At 42.7% G+C, this 19,746-nt stretch overlaps 1 protein-coding gene across 1 annotated transcript in view; it reads right to left on the bottom strand.

Annotated features, from left to right (window-relative positions):
• The window catches only part of mthfd1b (methylenetetrahydrofolate dehydrogenase (NADP+ dependent) 1b), a 46,963-nt gene that overhangs the window by 13,720 nt on the left and 13,497 nt on the right, over positions 1-19,746 (bottom strand). Inside the window, exons 9-25 of the mRNA XM_080751200.1 lie at positions 18,445-18,572; positions 17,818-17,915; positions 16,790-16,963; positions 15,541-15,677; positions 15,116-15,162; positions 14,385-14,492; positions 12,759-12,833; positions 10,079-10,181; positions 8,882-8,958; positions 8,351-8,491; positions 7,218-7,286; positions 5,274-5,385; positions 4,453-4,592; positions 3,626-3,667; positions 3,361-3,461; positions 3,065-3,242; positions 2,023-2,130 (exon numbers count right to left, since the gene is read on the bottom strand). Coding sequence (XP_080607326.1) covers positions 2,023-2,130; positions 3,065-3,242; positions 3,361-3,461; positions 3,626-3,667; positions 4,453-4,592; positions 5,274-5,385; positions 7,218-7,286; positions 8,351-8,491; positions 8,882-8,958; positions 10,079-10,181; positions 12,759-12,833; positions 14,385-14,492; positions 15,116-15,162; positions 15,541-15,677; positions 16,790-16,963; positions 17,818-17,915; positions 18,445-18,572 — 1,838 coding nt within the window. The remainder of the gene's footprint in view (positions 1-2,022; positions 2,131-3,064; positions 3,243-3,360; positions 3,462-3,625; positions 3,668-4,452; positions 4,593-5,273; positions 5,386-7,217; positions 7,287-8,350; positions 8,492-8,881; positions 8,959-10,078; positions 10,182-12,758; positions 12,834-14,384; positions 14,493-15,115; positions 15,163-15,540; positions 15,678-16,789; positions 16,964-17,817; positions 17,916-18,444; positions 18,573-19,746) is intronic.

Raw genomic sequence — 19,746 nt, 5'->3', positions numbered from 1 at the left:
GTGTTATACAAAATGTAATGCTTAAATCTTAGTACTTTTTTCCCCCAGTTAAAATATGATTATTTTGGGGGTCGCGGCCTGAAAAGGTTGAGAACCACTGGTCTACTCTACAAGGTGTATGTAAACATGCCACCAAACGATGGTTTCAAACCTGGTATGGTCAGTCTGCAAAGCAACGTGTGTGTCATTTACATAACAGTACATAATAGTTACATTATAAGTTACATAATTAGTAACTGCAGTGGGTTTCGTTCTTTTGTGCCCAATGTACACTAGGCACATCTGCATTCATATCTGTGCAAAATAGTCATCACTCTTATCACTATGTAAATATTTATTTACAAACGTTGTCAAATACAATTTGACAAACCATTACATTTACTCATGAAATATGTACGAACAGAATGATTCAAGATGACGTCAAAGCAGCAAACAAACCCTATTGGAACCAGACGGGGACCAAGCATACCTTTTGTGAAACACTGACTGACTTGAGGTTTAACTTGAGGTTCGACATGCAGAACTAATTCTTTTCATTCAAACCATCTATGAGTCAAATCAACGTCAACGAAAAGTTGACAGAGTATAGTTATAAACCAGTTAGACAACGCACATGTCATACATCTTGACAAAAGCAGCTAGTAAACAGGTTTAACAAGAATACACTCATTATTTCCTTGCATCCGTCTTTGTTGCCCATTTAAAGGGTTATGTTTAGGTGTTCACACAGATGCTACAGGTACGGTATGTGCGTTATTCAGATGGATGCATAGCATTTGCTTGTCCACAGATGCAAACATATTATAAGCACCGAATTGTTTTCTTACCACTATTTATGTGATCATGTTGCTGGTTGCCGCTTTCATCTTGCAGTTTGCAGTAAGTAGCCTTGGGAAGCAACATTTCTCGACATATCTCAGTAGCCAATCTACTACAAGTACACCCCCTGGACTAGGTGTGTGCATTGGCGCTACACTCACGATTCAATTCGATTAAGATTCACCGGGTAACGATTCGATTCTAAGATGCATCGCGATGCATCACACTTCTACTTCACAACATGGCACATTTTCACCAATACAAGCAGTCAGATATATTGAACAACATGTTTTATTTAGAATTATTATATTATGATATACAATATTATAATTGTATTATAATTATACATAATTATATTTAGGCTTCGGTTATTGATTGCAGAATCGAGCACGGCCGATTTGCAATGCATTGCTGAATCGATTATTTTTGACAGCACTACCCTGGGCATGACGCTAGTAAGCCACAGGGACTTACTCCCAATCCAGCACTTGTGGTGCCAAGCAGGGAGGTATGATGGGTACCATCAGGGGTGTCGCATCAGATTCTGGGCCCTGGGTACAAGCATTCACTCACATTTTGTGCTTTAACTATTGAAAAATAGCAGATATACAAGCTCACAGCACGCTGAGAGCTTGTAGATCTGCTATTTTTGAGAAATCGTGAAAATGTGTCTGAATATTTCAAATCCTTCTATGGTTTTTTGAAAAACCCATGTTTCTATGTCAGTGGTGCTCAAACCTTTTCATGTGAAGGACCCCCAAAATGATACATATTTGGCCATGGAACCCCATCTCAAAATATTTCGTTCCAGGGACCCCCCAGAAACAAAAGTTTAGTAACAAATGTTCGCTTAAAAGTACATGAGTATTCAAAGATTTGCACACATTTTCACGACTTTAAAAAAAATAGCAGATCTACAAGCTCGCAGCGCGGCACCGTGAGCTTGTATATCTGCTATTTTTCAATAGCTAAAGTATAAAATAATTAAGGCCCCTCCACCTTGGGCCCTGGTAACTCAGTCCCTCTTTTCCCCACCTTGTGACGCCCCTGGGTACCATTATATAGTCTTTGGTGTGACTTGGCCGGGGCTTGAACCCCAACCTCCCAGTCTCAGGGCAGACACTCTAACCACAAGGCCACTGAGCTGGTCAAGAGCATGCTCCAAAAGTTACATGCACACGTACAGTAAGCAGCGGTACAGACCTGTCTGGTGTAGCGCTCCACCTTCTCCTGGGCAGCTGGCAGCAGCTCTATGTCGTCAGCTCCATAGATCTTCTGGGCAATGATTCGAATCTTGTCGGCGATGGGCAGCTAAAGGAGAATCACAAACACTGATCAATCGTTTTGAAATGATTAACCTGAGTGACCGAAAATGTAACAAAAATCATTAGCGTTCACAAAAGTAATTAAACAGTCAGATTTGACTGGGTGGTGTGAGGAGAGCGAGAGCTGGCTGAGAATGTAATCGTTAGGAGAGAAAGAATGATATTCTGCGGGGCAGAATAGTCAATAACCCTGGCGTCACCATTTGGAGAAATCATCAACATTGAAAAGTAAAACAAAATAAATATTAAAGCCAATCTACAAGCTTAAAATGCATCGCATTGCGACGCATTGTGAGCTTCTAGAGCGTCTATCTTTGCTATTCATTGCACTATGAAGAACAATATATAGGGTTTAAGTGGTTTAAAAGTGTGGCCTTGCAAAGTGAAAGTGAGAAAAATTCACACAACAGCTCATGGAGAGAACTACTGTAGATGCCATACCTAGGCCCGTCACAATTATTACATAATGGTCTAATAGGCAATTATTTTGTCATAATTGTTTCCAATTTGAAAAATTCATATATTTTTAAACATTTCAAAAATAGTCGAAATAGCAGATCTACAAGCTCACAACGTGCCGCGATGCGTTGTGAGTTTGTAGTTAGGCTATTTCCACTATCAATGTTATTTTTTAAGTAGTCAATGTCAGTCATTTCTTTGTATATTTAGGTTATGTGTCATAGCTGGCATGTGCAACTTCAGAGCCTACAAGCCAAACAGAAAAACACAATTAAATCGTTAATCGCAATTATTTGAGTGACAATTAATCGTCATGTAAAATGTCATAATCGTGACAGCCCTAGCCATACCTCCACATCATAAAGAGAACTAATGTAGATGCCATACCTCCACGTCATAAAGAGAACTAATGTAGATGCCATACCTCCACGTCATAAAGAGAACTAATGTAGATGCCATACCTCCACGTCATAGAGGAACTTAAAGTTGCTGGGGGCCTCAGCGGCCCTCTCGACGGCCTGGCCCAGGGCCACCGCACCCTCTCCGCCATCGGCCCAGTGGGAGGCCCGCACAGCATCGAAGGCCCCGGCAGACTTGGCCAGGCTGCAGATCAGGTCCAGCTCGGCTTCAGTGTCGGTCCTGATTCAAACGCAAAAGGAGGAAGAGGAATTAGGAAAAAAAATGGGCACGGAATCAACAAATCTGAGCTCTTTTCTCTACGTGCAACGTGTACCGAATGAGGCATCACTCGACTTACTTGAAGGCATTGACTGCAACCACGACTGGCACGCCGAAGTGCTTGGCATTTTCTATCTGCTTGTTCATGTTACAGCATCCCTTCTCCAGCAGCTCGAGGTTCTACACACACACACACACACACACACACACACACACACACACACACACACACACACACACACACAGACACAGACACAGTTAGAATGAGGGAACTGAAGAGATAAGCTTCAATACATTCCCCTGTGAGGAGAAGATAGCTGTGGATGTTGATGAAGATGATTTACCTCCTCTACGTATTCCTTGGGAAGCGGCATCCCAGCAGTGACCTGAAGCAACAAACAACAACAACAACATAGTTAATTCTCCGAGATCACAGACTGTGAATTGACCAAATCTGTGATGGAGGACAATCCTAATGTTTTTGTTCGGGATGAACTGGGACAGGTGGCACAGGAGTATAAAGTAGTGGTATGTTTCTAAAGGAAACATTCAGCGTACAGTCGTTTTAAAACTATGGGTGTCAAACACAGTCACATGTTCAAAAGTATTTGGCAAACATACTGTGTGAATTTTAAGTTTTGTATGAAGTAGCGCAGTATCCGTTGTCAAAGTACTTGGAGGCCATTCTATGACGTCAGTCATCTACAGCACACCAACTACTCTCTGCTGTCGGGCAGAAACCTCCCAACTCCAAAATGTTCATTGTCAGGAAAATTCGCTAAAGTGGAGTTAGGAGGTTTTCACCGAAGGGTTTTTCATAGGTTCAATATTATTTTAACCAACACACAGACATAAAGGGTGTTCAATAGCACATATTTATGAAAAAAAGAGAGGGCCAATCGGGTGGAGTTGGCTGGTTTGGCAGAAAGTCCACTTTACATTGGTTCAATATTATTTACCAACACTCAGCTGTAAAGGGTGTTCAATAGCCGTGATGTATGCCAAAAATCTAAAACCTCAAAAATGGAGTTAAGAGGTTTTGGCCAGACAGTGACGAATGGAGAGTTCAGGGATTTTCATATTGCAAGGGACACAGACAGGTCGACTGAGACAGAGAGAGATACGAGAGAGAGAGATAGAGAGACAGAGGGAACTCTCTACATAAACCTACAAGGGGTCCTCCTCCGTGCATCTTCAAGGCTCGGACAGTAGCCACCAGAACCACCACATGGGGCCTCAAGCCTGAGTAACGACACTTGATGTTGAAGAACTTTTCCATTCCGATGTCGGCACCGAAACCAGCCTCGGTCACTGTCGGATAAAAAGGGACATCATCAAAGCGACAGTGAGTTTGAGAACAGAGAAATGTAGACCCTGGAGTCAGGTTAGGCTATTGAACTACAATCAGTAGTCAGTGTCCTCTCTCAATTGGGAGACACAAAACGTACAGGTGCTTTAAAGCATTTAGGCCTAGAATTATTGAATGCTTTAACTATTGGAAAATAGCAGATCTACAAGCTCACAGCGCGGCACTCGCGAGCTTGTAGATCTGCTATTTTCGAAAAGTCGTGAAAATGTGTGCAAATCTTTGAATATATGTATTTTTTTAAGCTAACATTTGTAACTCAAATTTCGCTTCTGGGGGTCCCTGGAACTAAATATTTTGAGATGGGGGTCCGTGGCCAAATAAATATAATTTTGGCGGTCCTTCGCATGAAAAAGTTTGAGCACCACTGACATAGAAACATAAGTTTTTCAAAAAACCTTAGAAGGATTTAGAAGACACTTATAGACACATTTTCAAAATGTTTCAAAAATAGCAGATCTACAAGCTCGCAGCGTGGCACAGAGTGCCGCTCAGTGAGCTTGTATATCTGCTATTTTTTAATAGTTAAAGCATAAAATAATGCGTAATATAATGTGAACCCGGCCTAAACGGGTTAATGAGAACAGATCAGAGGCCACAACAGATCATGTCTGTGTTCCACTCACCTACAAAGCCCTCAGGTCCCACCAGCTTCAAAGCAATCTTATCGGCCAGGATGGAGGAGTTGCCGTGGGCGATGTTGGCGAAGGGTCCGGCGTGGACGAACACAGGGGTCCCCTGTGGAGAGAGACAGCTCAGTAATGCAACGACAGACAAATAGATACAAGTATAGGTAACTCGAGGCAATCTGTGGCAGATCTGTGCAATGGGCGTGGGACAAGTTCTTTGATGGGCGTGGGAGAGGTTCTTTGAACACAGGGACATGGGGATATAGAGAGAGAACCAGGGGCACGGGTGGCCGCCGTTCCACTCCTATCTGACTTTCTCCCAGTCGCTTGGAGGCAGAGCTACGGCCTTTTAAGTGGGTTGCAGTGGCGGAGGTCCTCCACCAGGCGGCGCAACCACATTTGCGTCCGTCCGGTGGTCCCGCGGAGCGGTGGTCCCCGGGCCACACCCGAATCTGTGCAGCTGCACAGATTCGGGTGCCATCTTTGCCTCGAGTTACTCCTGACTCAATAGATAGCACATAACCACACAGAAATCCATTTAGAAAGGTTTTAGTGATGCCCAACAACAACTCTGGCGTTGATAAAAGGGGGTCATCACCTTCACAAAAGGATTCGTTGACTGGATGCAAGCCAACAAGACAATGAAACCCACCCAGTCTGGTTTTAATCCCCGCTTCTGGTAAGACTGAATGCATTTCCTTTTGGGAAATGTAGACTGTCTGATATTTTAGACGTTTACTGTATGTCTGATAACGTCACAATTTAATCACACATTTTATTACGAGCAAAAACTCAAATCCCCATAATCCATCGGGAGAAAATGGAATCAGGAAGTGTAATCCACCGTTGGAAGCAATGGAATGATCTGCAGAAAAATGGCTTCATCTCGTTATCTCCAGATCGCATTCTTGTTTAAAACTAAGCGTGTGTGCATGCCGTTTACAGCTTTCAAACAAAAAAAAAATCTGCTTGGAAATCCGTTCAGGCATTCATGAGATAGCAGCCATTATGTTTTCTTCAAATGTAAACAAACATGGCTACCATGTTTGAAAGATGGGGTTGGTTGGTATGGGGGTCAAACATGCAATTTCACGATCGCGATCATGCCTAGTAGTTAGAAGGAAGTAAAAACTGACCAAAACTCGGGAAACTCGGGCATGGCGGCGTCTGACAACGGGAATAACTCTGGAAACTCGTGAGGGGGCAGTTAACCACATTAACAGTGGCATCCCTATTTTGAGCAAATTTGTCAAATGGCTGTTATTTCATTTTCTCTATTTAAAAATAGCTAAAATAGCAAAAATCTGCATATTAATCCGATATGAGCACTACGCTCTCAAAACCTTCCTTTTTGGTGGATCAGGTCCAGCCTGAGGAGTTGTGCATGATGTGATGCAATGCAAGAGGTGTGGTCTCGCCATCACCAAACTAGGGCAGGGTGGGGTGCCGTGATGCCAGTCCAGGGGTGCATCAGAATAATCTGATAATCATCAATATCACTTCACTATTTGGCTGGCGTTGCCAGCCTCTATCACACACCGCCAGGGGGTGTTGTTGTGTTCGGTCTGGTTTATTAACCAGGCAACTTCACTATGCCTAGGAAAACAGACCTGATTTACTTGATGAGTTCTTTTTCCATCTACAGCCAACTCTACAGCCAGTTGACAGAATAGGGATGCTGGGGTTCAAGTGGTTAAACATCAAATAGTCTACCGTATCTCAGGTGGAAAGATGTGCACATTTATGTCACGTAATATGATGTATGATTCTATGAATTCACAGTGTAATTCAGGGGTGCCGTGGATGAAAAGGCTTTTTACAGTCAACAAAGTTTGAAAACTCCTGAACTAGGGACTCCTGAATCGCTACCCTCCTGTCTAGCCTCAGGGTCTTTGTGCATGACAATAACGACGTGTACTCTATGATGCGGCATGTTTTCACCTCCAACGTCTGCATCAGGTTGGGCTTGATGGCGTCTCTCATCAGGACGGTCAGAGCGCCACACACACCCTGGAGAGACAAGAAGTGTATTTCAGCACTAAACAAGTATGATGTGATGCATATAAAGCATATACATGCTACTGTGTAAGAATAGATGGTTTCAGAACACCGCTGTCCTAAATGTTCCAACGTCTTAGTGAACTTCATCATAGAGAAAGGGAAGAAAATATTTCACGATAATCATCAAAAATCCCAAGCATCACTCGCACCTCTACAGCCAAATGCAGTAAGAAAGAAAGGCAGTGTCTATCATCAAGTTGCTCCCATTAGTCTGAAGGGTTTGATTCAAAACAGCGGCGCAGTTCGGCCACTGGAGACGCCCCTATACTCTATAGAGACGCCCCTCTTAACAACACACACGCATATAACTGTTAAAGCCTGCACTTGACACCTTTGTGCTGTGCTCAAAATAAACTTGACACTTGTACTTTGAAAGGCCTCTCATTTTATTTATCTTCTGTGCTGGGTGTTTTTTTAATGGGTTGGCATGGTACGTAAAGAGAAATTAGAAATAGTGAAAACGGCTCACAACACACTTTGAAAAGATAAAAATATACTGTCTTGTTTTGTTCACTACTAGAAAATGCAGACATAACTTAGAAGACATAACTGTTTATTTACAACAGCCAAAAATGTAATACAGTTGGAAAACATGGGCTGTAGGAAACAATTAAGGAAACCATAAAATGTGAATTAACGTTCATACTCAGCATTTCCTTAAAGCTTATTCGAATTCGCCTTTACTTTAACATTAAAACCCGAACTATACTCAAGATAACTTATAACGTGTCGGGTTATTGTTAAAGTAACGTGCTACGCGCCTGACAGAGATGACAGCGTCCCCACCCGGGTGCCGCCACGGGCAAATCAGAGGCAAGCGGAACGAGAAGGGGCGTCTCCACTGGCCGAACTGCGCCGCTGTTTTGAATCACGCGTTTGAACCATTCAACCGCTACACCAACGTCGCGCCCCCATTCAAGACCAGTAATCTATGTGTGTGTGTATCATTTTGGGGGTCCCCGGACGCAACTTTCAGAACCACTGCCACTAGATGAATCCAACGGGCCACTGACCAGGTCCTCGGTGGTGACGGGCTCCCCTGCACGGCTGGTGGCCACCACCATCTTGGCCAGGCGCAGCCGCATGTCCTCCAGGCTGCTGGTGAGAGCCAGCACCGCCATGATCTCACTGGCCACCGTGATGTCAAACTGGGCCTGCAGGGGGAGACAGAGGCATGTTTCACATAAATCAGTTAAACCCATTCGACCGGGAACGCATTATTACTTAACCATTAGTTTATGCTTTAATCGTGGACATTTGTGCAAGTCTTTGAATATTTTTGACCCGATTCTATAAATGTCTTCTAAATCCTTGTAAGGTTTTTGAAAAACTCATGTTTCCATGTCAGTGGTCCTCTAACCTTTTAATGTCAAGGACCTCCAAAATTACATGTATTTGGCCACGGACCCCCCATCTCAAAATATTTTGTTCCAGAATAGCAGATCTACAAGCTTATAGCATGGCACTTGGTGCCGTTCTATATATAAGCTTGCTATCCGTCATACAATTAAGGAATTACTTAAGTTGTTAAAATGCATCCTTACCTCTCTAGTCTGTCCTTTCTCGGTCGGTGACTGGCCAATAGTGATCTTCCTCAGGAAGCGGTCATTTGTGTCCAACACTGGAATGAAACACAAAATACAGTACATTATACATTTAACCACATGAAGCCCTAACAAGCGTCTTGATTCTGGGCATGTCAATGTGTTGTATTTTCCCAATTTGACATACAACAGAGTATACCGTTTAACCTTGACCATATATTCAGCCCCTCAAACCAGGACCCTTAAATCAATGCGCGTGCATGTCATGCACACACATGCCCATTCGTGGCATGCACGCACACATGTATACGAACCATAGGTGTTGCATACAGGCAAGACGCAACGACTGGTTGACAAACATCAGCCTCAGCGTTCAATTCAGACACGCAATGCATTTGTTCATGTTATCTGATTGGTTAGGCGAGCATATTTACATGAACAGAACAACTCTCATTATTTTAAGTCTGTGAAAAATCTGGACAATTTTGCAGTGAATGTTGAAAACCGGGACATATTAGTGTTTTAGAGACGTGGGGGAAAAAAATACAAAAGAACGGACCTAGTATAGAGCCCTGGCCTGGAGACCCATGTCAACTTAGTGTACAGTATAGGGTACAATACAGTTCAATATAGGGTTTAAGTCATGGGTCTTCAACAGGGGGTCCAGGACCCCTAGGGGGTCTTCAGAGTTACTACAGGGGGTCCTCCAAATCTTTAAGTGATAGAAAGTTGACCACTTGAACCCGGGTGCCTGTACATATTCTTAGAACTTTAGCTAAAAATAGCAGATCTACAAGCTCGAGGCGTTGTGAGCTTGTAGATCGGTGAGCTTGTAGATCGGCTATTCTTAGCAAAGAGGTTTGGTGTAGAGGGGTAAAAGAGCAGGCTAAGTACAGAGTGAAAGGTCAAGTTTATTAGTAGTTAAATATCTGAAAACATGAATTGACATGAATCCAAAATACACAGATGATTGTGCTGTCCAACGATGAAACTATATGGAATCTATGAAAAGCTTGTGGGGGTCCCTGCTTCATCTCGCTCTCAACTAAGGGGTCCTTGGCCTGAAAACGTTGCAGACCCCTGGTTTAAGTAGTAAACCACTAGCCCATTAAATCTATGATGTAACGTGCTCTCCCAGGCATACAGTAAACCGGCTGTAGTGACGCGTGCCGTGATGTCATACTAGTGGGCGGGTACCTCTGTGCCAGGTGATGGAGTCGGGGTCCATGTCCAGACGGGCGAAGCGGCTGATCTCCTCGTCCGTCAGAGTGGCGGGATCCGTCTTGTCGATGCCCAGTTTCTGTACGTCACACAAAGAGGAGCACACAGAGAGGAGACGACGGCTCAGGAAGGGTTGTCTGGGAATTGGACTTTTCTTGGAACGTTTGATCTCTATATTGTTTGATCTCTGTGTACTAGGGCATTCACGAATAGTGATTTTTAGTATTCGAATTATTCGACCTCAAAGTATTCGAATAGTCGAATATTCGACAGGACTGGTCAAACTGTCAAATATTAACTCATTTAGTGCCACCCCTTTCACCACTAGAGGGCGCCCAGTGGCCATAGAAAATCCCATAGAGATATGCTGGTATATGCAGAAGCCCTGCAGCCATGACTTGCCTGAACACTTTCCTTTGTGCATGTACAGGAAGAGGATGAAGTTAGCTTGAAGTTAGCTATTGGCTACCAAGCATTTTAGAAGCCTTATTTTCGTCAACTTAGCCATGATTAAACCTTGCACACCTCATACATGGGAAAAAAACAGAGAAGAATGAGCTCTAAAAAATCCAATGCAATCCTGGATTGCATTGGAGTGGATTTGTGCAGTTTGTTCACAGCTTTCAAACAAAAAAATCCGATTGGAAATCCGTTCAGGCATTCTTGAGATAATCGCCATTATGTTTTACATGTTATGTAAACAAACATGGCTGCCCTGTATGTTAGATGGGGTTGTATGGGGGTGGAACATGCAAAATCGCGATTGAAATCATGTTCACCAGATTTGATGGGGTCCAAAAAAAAAAAAAAAAAATTCAAAAAATTTTTTTTCAAAAATAAATTTTTATTTTTATTTTTTTTTTATTTTTTTAAAGCCGAACTTGTTCGGGATCGGCACTCTGCGATACGATAATAAAGCCGAACTAGTTCGGGATTGGCACTCAATGAGTTAAGTAAGCAAGAGGGGGACATTGTGAAAATAGCCAATCTACATGCTCACTTGTGAGCATGTAGATCTGCTATTTTCACAATATTTATCTGCGGAACCGAGTGCTTGTCAGGGTGGGGGTCCCCAGTTCATATATGTTTATTTTGGGGGTCACGGCCTAAAAAGGTTTGAGAACCCCTGGTATAGAGCATTAACAAATTCATCCACCAGGGGCATTGACAACTCATTCTTATGACTTCCTATCTAGCCAAGCTTTATAAACTATATATTTTTTAAAGAAAGAAAAAAAAAGAAAAGAAAAAAGGCGAATATTTGACTTCGGTGAACAACGTCGAATAGTGACTTTGATATTTGAATATTCGAATATTTGGTAAATGCCCTACTGTGTACACAGTATGTACACTACAGTATGTCTCCCTATCTCCATATATGTTTTGATTGATTGATTGATTGAAGTATTTATTAGAAGTTTGCAGAGGGAAAGGTACAGTTTCATGACAGTACAGTTCACTGGTACAAGCCAAGGTCAACTAAAAGGAAACTCAGGTAAGCCTTGCTGTGTATTTCCATTGATATCCTTTTCTTTAACTCATACAACATTGAATGACAGACAGTACTATGCAGTAGATATCAGAGGGAAAAAAAGGTTATAAATAAAAACAATAAAGCAAAATAATAAGGTATTAATTTACAAAGAAGGGTCAGGAGGAGGGTCCGGTTAGGCTAGGTTTATTGTTACCAGTTTCGAGTGGAAGCCGCCTGTAAGTGGTTTTTCAGAGCGGTTTTAAAGGAAGTTAGGGATTTACTACTTTAAGGCCTACGGTAGGGCATTCCACATTTTAGTGGTATAGCGGGAGAACGGATTTGACCCTTCGTTTGAGGCAAATCTAGGTTGAACGTGATCTATGGCGCTGCCTCTGGTGTTGTAATTGTGGACATCCTTAACGTTTTTAAAGTATTTTGACAGGTACATGTGTACCTTAGTGGTGTAGCGTATCTTGTACACAAGGCCCATTGCAAGATGCTGTACTCTGTCATTTACCCTAAGCCACCCCACACTAGACTGGTGAATAGGGGTGAGCTGAGTCCGAGGTGAGTCCGAGGATGTATATCTCCATATGGAAATATTTAGCCTGTGGGCACTTGCCTTGGGGACATTTATTCTGGCCCGTGGAACAGATTCCACATTCCAATGTAAAAATAAAAGTTAAAATAATAATCATCGGATGGTTGGTTGACCAAGGGATAGGAATAACCATTTTGAATGTTTTTCATAATCAATAACTGAAACGCGTTAATAGCTAATTAACCATTAACCTGAGAGGTATGTATGGCTGTGACTCACTAAGGCAATAAAAAAAAGATATAATAAAATTAAGAATTAAACATTTAACTTAGCATTAACCGGTTATACATTTCTCAACATGTTCATGTTTTTGTTGTCACAGTCTTGTGGCCCCCGACCTCAAAGACACTTTTTGGCCCCCTGCCTAATCTGGCTAAGACAGCACAGCCCTGATAGGTGCCACTCTGCTCTCACAGCCGTGGGCAGAATGGAGGCAAAACGGGTCAATGACTCCAAAAACGAATAAATACCTCTTCCGGTCGCTCTGTGTTCCGATTGACTGGAATGAGTTACAAAAACTTCTACAACTGGACACAGCTTTCAAGGTCTCCTTTAATGCTTCAACTTCTTGTTTGTTTTACCTTGAGTCTGTTGATCTGGACGGGGGAGAACTGCCTCTGGCCTCCACTGAGAGGCACCAGCCGGTTGTACAACGCCTGAGGAGACACACGGTACAGAAAATATTAATATCGACTCAAAACCTCAGTAATGAAAGGAATCCACCTCTCATTACAAATGAAAAGGCCTGAATTGTGGGTTTTGTTGTCCCAATTGCCCATCTCACTGGTTCTCAGTGGGGTGCGGGTAGGGATATCGTTCACCTTTGAATCGATACGATACCTTTTTCGATACCTGGGAATCGATAAGATACCCTTTTCGATACCATTTTCGATACTTTTTATTTATTATTATTATAATTATTATTTGCCTTTTTCTATGGGCTATTTTACACACCAAAATAGGTTATTAAGTAGGTTATTATCATCATAATAATAAACATTATATAGGCTATTGTCGGCTATTTTCCACAGTAACAAGTGTAGCCTACTAAAGCAGTCATTAAACTCTCAGTAGCCCAACTGTTACAGATGTGACCGGCCAGGGGTGTGTTCAAGAGTATCGAAACGAGGTATCGTTTGTTTTTACGTGAACCGATACTTGATAGTATCGACGTCATGCGATCGATACCATTAAAAGTATCGCAGACGATACCCATCCCTAGGTGCGGGGACATAGAGCAAAATCCTTGCTGTATTAAACAAAGGACCCTTCTTTAACGCTGAGTGTGTACAAATGTAACCATTCCGTTTGTAAACTCGGTAGTAAAATTAACACCTGAGAATGTTTCAGGTATGTGTTTTCAAACGGGGGTCCGTGGGCCAATATGTATACATTTTGGGGTCCTGGACACATTTGGCCTACCTGAAAACTACTGGCCTTTGTCACAATTGAGAGATAACTTGAGGTAAAAAGCCAGAATAGCAAGAAACACATTTAGCGCAGAAATAGACTTCCATAGCAATGCTGTTGTCTTTTAGGCCTAGAATAATAGAATACTTTAGCTATAGAAAAATAGCAGATATACAAGCTCACGAGCTTGTAGATCTGCTATTTTTGAAAAAGTCGTGAAAATGTGTGCAAATCTTTGAATATATGTATTTTCAAAGCGAACGTTTATAACTCAAATTTTGCTTCTGGGGGGTCCCTGGAACAAAATATTTTGAGATGCGGGTCCGTGGCCAAATACATGTAATTTTGGGGGTCCTTCACATGAAAAAGTTTTAGAACCACTGACAAAGTAGTCTCTCAAGAACAGACTAACTGAGCTCCAGTTAAGTGAAAACGACCTTTTCTTTGACGATGGCCAGCCAGATTGCTGGCATAGAAACATAGGGTTTTTCAAAAAATCTTAGAAGGATTCAAAAGACACTTATAGAATCGGGTCAAAATTCAAATTTTCACGATTTTTCAAAAATAGCAGATCTACAAGCTCGCAGCGCGGCACTCGATGCCGCGCTGTGAGCTTGTAAATCTGCTATTTGTCAATAGGTAAAGCATAAAATAATGATACACAATAATGTGTACCCGTTCTGAATGGGTTAACTCCGTGCTATTGTCATAACACCACTGGGGGGCAGTGTTGTTTATTAACTGACATGTTATAATGTGTTACACAAAGTGAATCACAATAAAACAGGGGTATTTGCCTTGTCGGTCTGGGTGTTTTCGTGGAACATCCGGGCATCGATGGCGGCTGCCACCAGGTTGTTTGCGGCGGTGATGGCATGGATGTCACCGGTGAGATGGAGGTTGAACTGAAACCAGAATAAATTCATAGATACAGTATCATCATGATTCACACTTGATTCCAGGACATTGCTGTGAACCAGTGTTCATTTTGACAGTAAACTTTGATTTAGTTTAGTCATAGTCTTTTTAATAAAATGTCATTAAGTTGTAGTCATATTTCAGCCATCGGAAAGGTTTTAGTCTAGTTTTAGTCAACCAAATATAAGATTACATTTAAATTTGCAATTGATTTTGTCAACAAAAAAATATTTTGGTAGGCTTTGATGGCGTTGTAATGCCTGAATATACTATTGGTTGCATGTTGAAAATAGCTGATCTACAAACTCAGTGCGTCGCAGCATGACGTAGATCTGCTATTTTCAGAGCGCAACACCCGAGCGCAACCGATCATAAAATGACTTGTCTTTTAGCTCTACTGGATCTCACCCCTCCCTAACATTTTAGTCTAGTTTTTATTTGTTGACAAAATATATTTAGTCTTAGTTTTAGTTATCATAGCTTAGTTTTAATTTAGTTTTCGTCAGTGCAAAAAGGTCGTCGATGAACATTTTCCGTCATAGTTTTAGTTGATGAGATGACACTGCAGTGAACGATAACGGTAAGTGAAGAAGAGCCTGCTGTACGGTACCTCCTCCATGGGAATGACTTGTGAATAGCCGCCTCCGGCCGCACCTCCTGCACAGGGGAGGAAAGATCACATGTTACACTAATGACAGCAGTGGAAAGTAACTGAGTATATTTACTCAACTGTACTGCGCTTAAGTACAATTTTGAGGTCCTTTTACTTGAGTATTGACTCTTTCCATTTTTTAATACTTGATACTTACCCTTTATACCACTACATCGCATAGGCAAATATTGTACCTTTTACTCCATTCTAATCCAATGTGACCGCTAGACTGCGCTAGTTAGTCGTTTTTAATACAAAATGTACATATACTTTGGCTATTTGAAAGCAGATGATCTACACGCTCACAACGTGCCGTTATTGCAATGCAAACGTTTTACAAATTTGGAAAACTGAGAGTACTTGTGGACTGTAATCACACTGACCTTTGATGCCGAAGGTGGGTCCCTGGGAGGGCTGGCGCACGCAGGCGAACACGTTGCGCTTCATGTGGGCTCCCAGCGCCTGGACCAGTCCTATGGTTGTGGTGCTCTTCCCCTCGCCCAGGGGGGTGGGGGTGATGCTGGAGACAAAAGAATATCACTGTCAACTGCAAAGGTTCTACCAAACAGCAGCTGTTGTAAATGTATTAATCTCCGATACAGTGATTCTCAAACGTATACATCCCCCAGTTTGATAACCTCAATGAATTGAGTACAAAGGACCCCAATCTAAACAAGCCACCGTGCTTTCTTGGGTTTAAATCCTATTGGTAGACCTTGTATCTGAACTGTACTGTTCAGTGCTTTTCCTATGCGAACTGAAAATAAAGTATTCAATCAATCAATATGTGCTACATTGTTTTCTCACTCAACAGTAAACAAACTGTCCGGGTAGCTCAGTCGGTACAGCGCTCACGTAGGACGTAGTCTAGCGCAGGGGTTTTCAAAGTGGGTGACGGGGCACCCTGGGTTGCCGTGACGGCAGTCCAGGGGTGCCGCGAGATAATTTGATAATATTTGGAATTTATTTGGACACTTGAAAAAATATTTAGTATCATTTTAAACTTTAAGTACAAAGTTATTTTCAGTCAGTTCTAACCAAAATGGCTATTATCTCAACGTTTTCCTCACAACATAATCACTAAAATATCGTCAATGTCGGGCAGACATATATCTCCAATATATCTCCAAGTTACAAATGTGTATGTCTTTTGGTAAAGCAAAGCCAATCTATAAGCACACAACGCCTCGCGATGCGAGGCGTTGTGTGCTTGTTGATCTGCTGTTTTCACTAGTTTAGTACATTTTATAGATGATAAATACAAAACGAACGGTTTTGGACATGCAAGGTTTCCACCCGACAACGATGATATGCTATAAATATAAGGTGCTGGGAGTGAAAATTATAATGTAGGGGTGCCTCGGATTAAAACAATATTTATGGGGTGCCCTGAGACAAAAACGTTTGGGAACCCCTGGTCTAGCACATTGTAACGGGGACAATAAGCCACTCCCGACCCACTTGTTTTACCTGTCTATAGGACTACAATTTACACCGTAAAATCCTCAGTGTGGATGATTCCAGGACACAGCAATGTCCTGGAGTCATCCTCAGAGATTAAATCAAATGGCCCTGCAAGGATCCATTTGGTTTCATTTGTACTCTCAGATAACACAGCAGATCAATCCATACCCGGTGACCACCACGTATCGTCCGTCAGGCTGGGAGCGCAGGCGCTTGAAGACGCTCAGCTGGACCTTGGCCTTGGTCTGTCCGTAGAGCTCCACCTCGTCAGAGAACAGGCCCACCTCTCTGGCCAGCCGCTCGATGCTCTTGGGTGGGCAGGAGCGCGAGATCACTATGTCACTGTCAGAGGTAAGCAGAGATCACTATGTCACTGTCAGAGGTAAGCAGAGATCACTATGTCACTGTCAGAGGTAAGCAGAGATCACTATGTCACTGTCAGAGGTAAGCAGAGATCACTATGTCACTGTCAGAGGTAAGCAGAGATCACTATGTCACTGTCAGTGTCAGAGGTAAGCAGACAGAAACACACAGATAGCTAAACCAACTAAACCATCAAAGAACAAGAAAAATAAAATAAAAGACACCACTGAGCCATGTCACGGACATCTCACAGGACCCCATATACAATAACTCTTAAAAGAGTTCCACAGTGAGGCAGGGGCTTCCTCTCTTTTAAGTGTAGTCTCATGTAGCCAGACGATCCGAAACCTCCGCCTGCCCTACAGACACGTCAGGTAACATCTATTCTAAATTCAATGAATGAGCTAAAAATTGAAGAAAACTGGTATCAAACAGAACACATGTGCATATCTCCTTGTATGGGCTGTTCTGTCCGTGACATCAGCTGTGGTGATGCCGGTCTCTGGGTGCTTTCTATGACGTTAAGTCTCGTGGGACGTCGGTCTCGTGTTCATACATACATACAAAGCCAGATGTAGGAGCGGTTAGCACCTCTCAAAAATAACAGCATTGCAGAACCAATGCAAAGACTGTAGGTCAGTCGTTCATATTGTAATGGCATCAGGATTGGTTAGCACTGATAGATTTTCCCAGATGTTATCAGTAGGCAGAGATACAGTATCTGAACATCTGGCACATATACACCATACTGTACTTCATTTGACTGCACACACAGAAGGAGCAGCAGCAAGGTAGCCGTGCAGCAAAAGGGATTAGAGAGAGACAGAGCTAACCTGGGTACAGGCCTCTGCAGGTTCAGCTTGGTGTACGTCATGGCCCATTTCCCTGGCTGGTGGTGGTCCAGGAAACGCTGTGCACTCTGGACTGTGTTCTACACCCACACCCACACACCCACCCACACACACACACGTCATCATTGTGTAACAGAGCGCTCGACTCCCCTTCCTATCCTGTGCTCTACTAATCAAGGTGAAAAATATCATTCTCTCTCAGACAGAGCTTGAGCTTGTAGAGGGGCTACTTTCAAATAGCCAATGTATATAGGTTTAAAGTTCTCATGTAGCCTATATTAGTCGCTTCTTTTGAGCTTGTTTTTCATAGACCAGCTTATTTCTCTCGCTAAATCTACGGCAGTGGTTCTCAACCTGTGGACCTCCAGGGGGGTCCCCAAGTTATTTTGGAGGGTCCCCAGATGATTGAGTGTATAGAGGGCATATTCACATTTCTAAAGTGACAATTTAAGGACATTTTAATTACCTCTAAAATGACAAATTAAACATTGGACAATGCCTCATCTCTTAGTGCTCGTCAGGGTGGGTGGTCCCCAGTTAAAATATGGTTATTTTGGGGGTCGCGGCCTGAAATGGTTGAGAATCCCTGGTCTACAGGACACTTCGTACCGCCATGAGCATGGCTACAGTCATGGGTCCAACTCCGCCGGGCACTGGGGTGATGAAGCCAGCCTGCTCCTTGGCCGAGGCGTAGTGCACGTCGCCCACAACACGCTTCCCACTCGCCTTGGTCTCATCTGAGTGGGATAAGGAAGAAAATGTGAGGTCAGTGTACAAAAAGACCACTCAGTTAAAAATAAAACATTCAGCTACCTATGCCAAGGACCACCAATGTAAACAAGACCGTAAAGGGCTTATTTGGGGTGCTCCTTTTAGGTAGGGTGTTTAACACATATGGTGCCAACCCCGAGTTTCCCCGAGTTTGTAATAGGCCTTGCCAAGCCTGAGTTTCCCGAGTTGGCCGTTTTTTATCTCCCTACTCTCCCTATTTCCGGTTTCAGCATGATCACGCTCGCGAAATGCATGTTTGACTCCCAGACCAGCCCATGGCAGCTCCCATGGCAGCCATGTTTGTTTACATTTGAAGAAAACACTATAGACTATATCTTTTGAATGCCTGAACGGATTTCCAAGCGGATTTCTTTTTATTTGAAAGTTGTGAATGGCGTGCACACGTGTGGTGCATCATCCGTGCATTATCCATGCATGACACGTGCACATGAAAAGGTAAGATTCTGGCAATTCTGGCAATGCAAGACATTGAAGATTTTAATGCTTAGCAACAAAAGTGTTAACTGTACTTGTACTATACTACATTTTTTTTACGTCTATACTTGTACTGTTCTGAATTTTTGTCCAATAAAATATTTCAACTTACACCACTGTTATTTTTCCTAGTCTACAAATCTTTTTTTGGCCAAAAAAAGCTGCATTGCAACCCGACTAGCTGCCATCTTCGCCATGTGTTCGCCCCCAGGGACGCTAGGTCTCCTGTGGCGTCAAATACATATCTTTTTCTTATCTTTTTCACTCAGCGGTTAAAGGTAAATACTGTGGTGTCAGAAGCTGTAATGTGTTTGGCTGATATCATTTACATCAGGGGTTTTCAAAGTGGGTGACGGGGCACCCTGGGGTGCCGCGACGGCAGTCCAGAGGTGCCGTGAGATGATTTGATAATATTTGGAATTTATTTGGACGCTTGAAAAAATATTTAGTATCATTTTAAAGTACAAAGTTATTTTCAGTCAGTTCTAACCAAAATGGCTATTATCTCAACGCTTTCCTCGCAACATAATCACTAAAATAGCGTCACTGTAAGGCAGAAACCTTGTATCTCCAAGTTTCAAATGTGTACGTCTTTTGGTAAAGAAAAGCCCTGCTTCATCATACAAGACCGTCGCACAAAACTAG

Source organism: Nannobrachium achirus (assembly GCF_963921795.1).
Source record: "Nannobrachium achirus genome assembly, chromosome: 20".
NCBI lineage: Eukaryota > Metazoa > Chordata > Actinopteri > Myctophiformes > Myctophidae > Nannobrachium > Nannobrachium achirus.
Note: the sequence above shows the minus strand (reverse complement) of the source record. Positions and strands in the feature narration are given on the sequence as shown.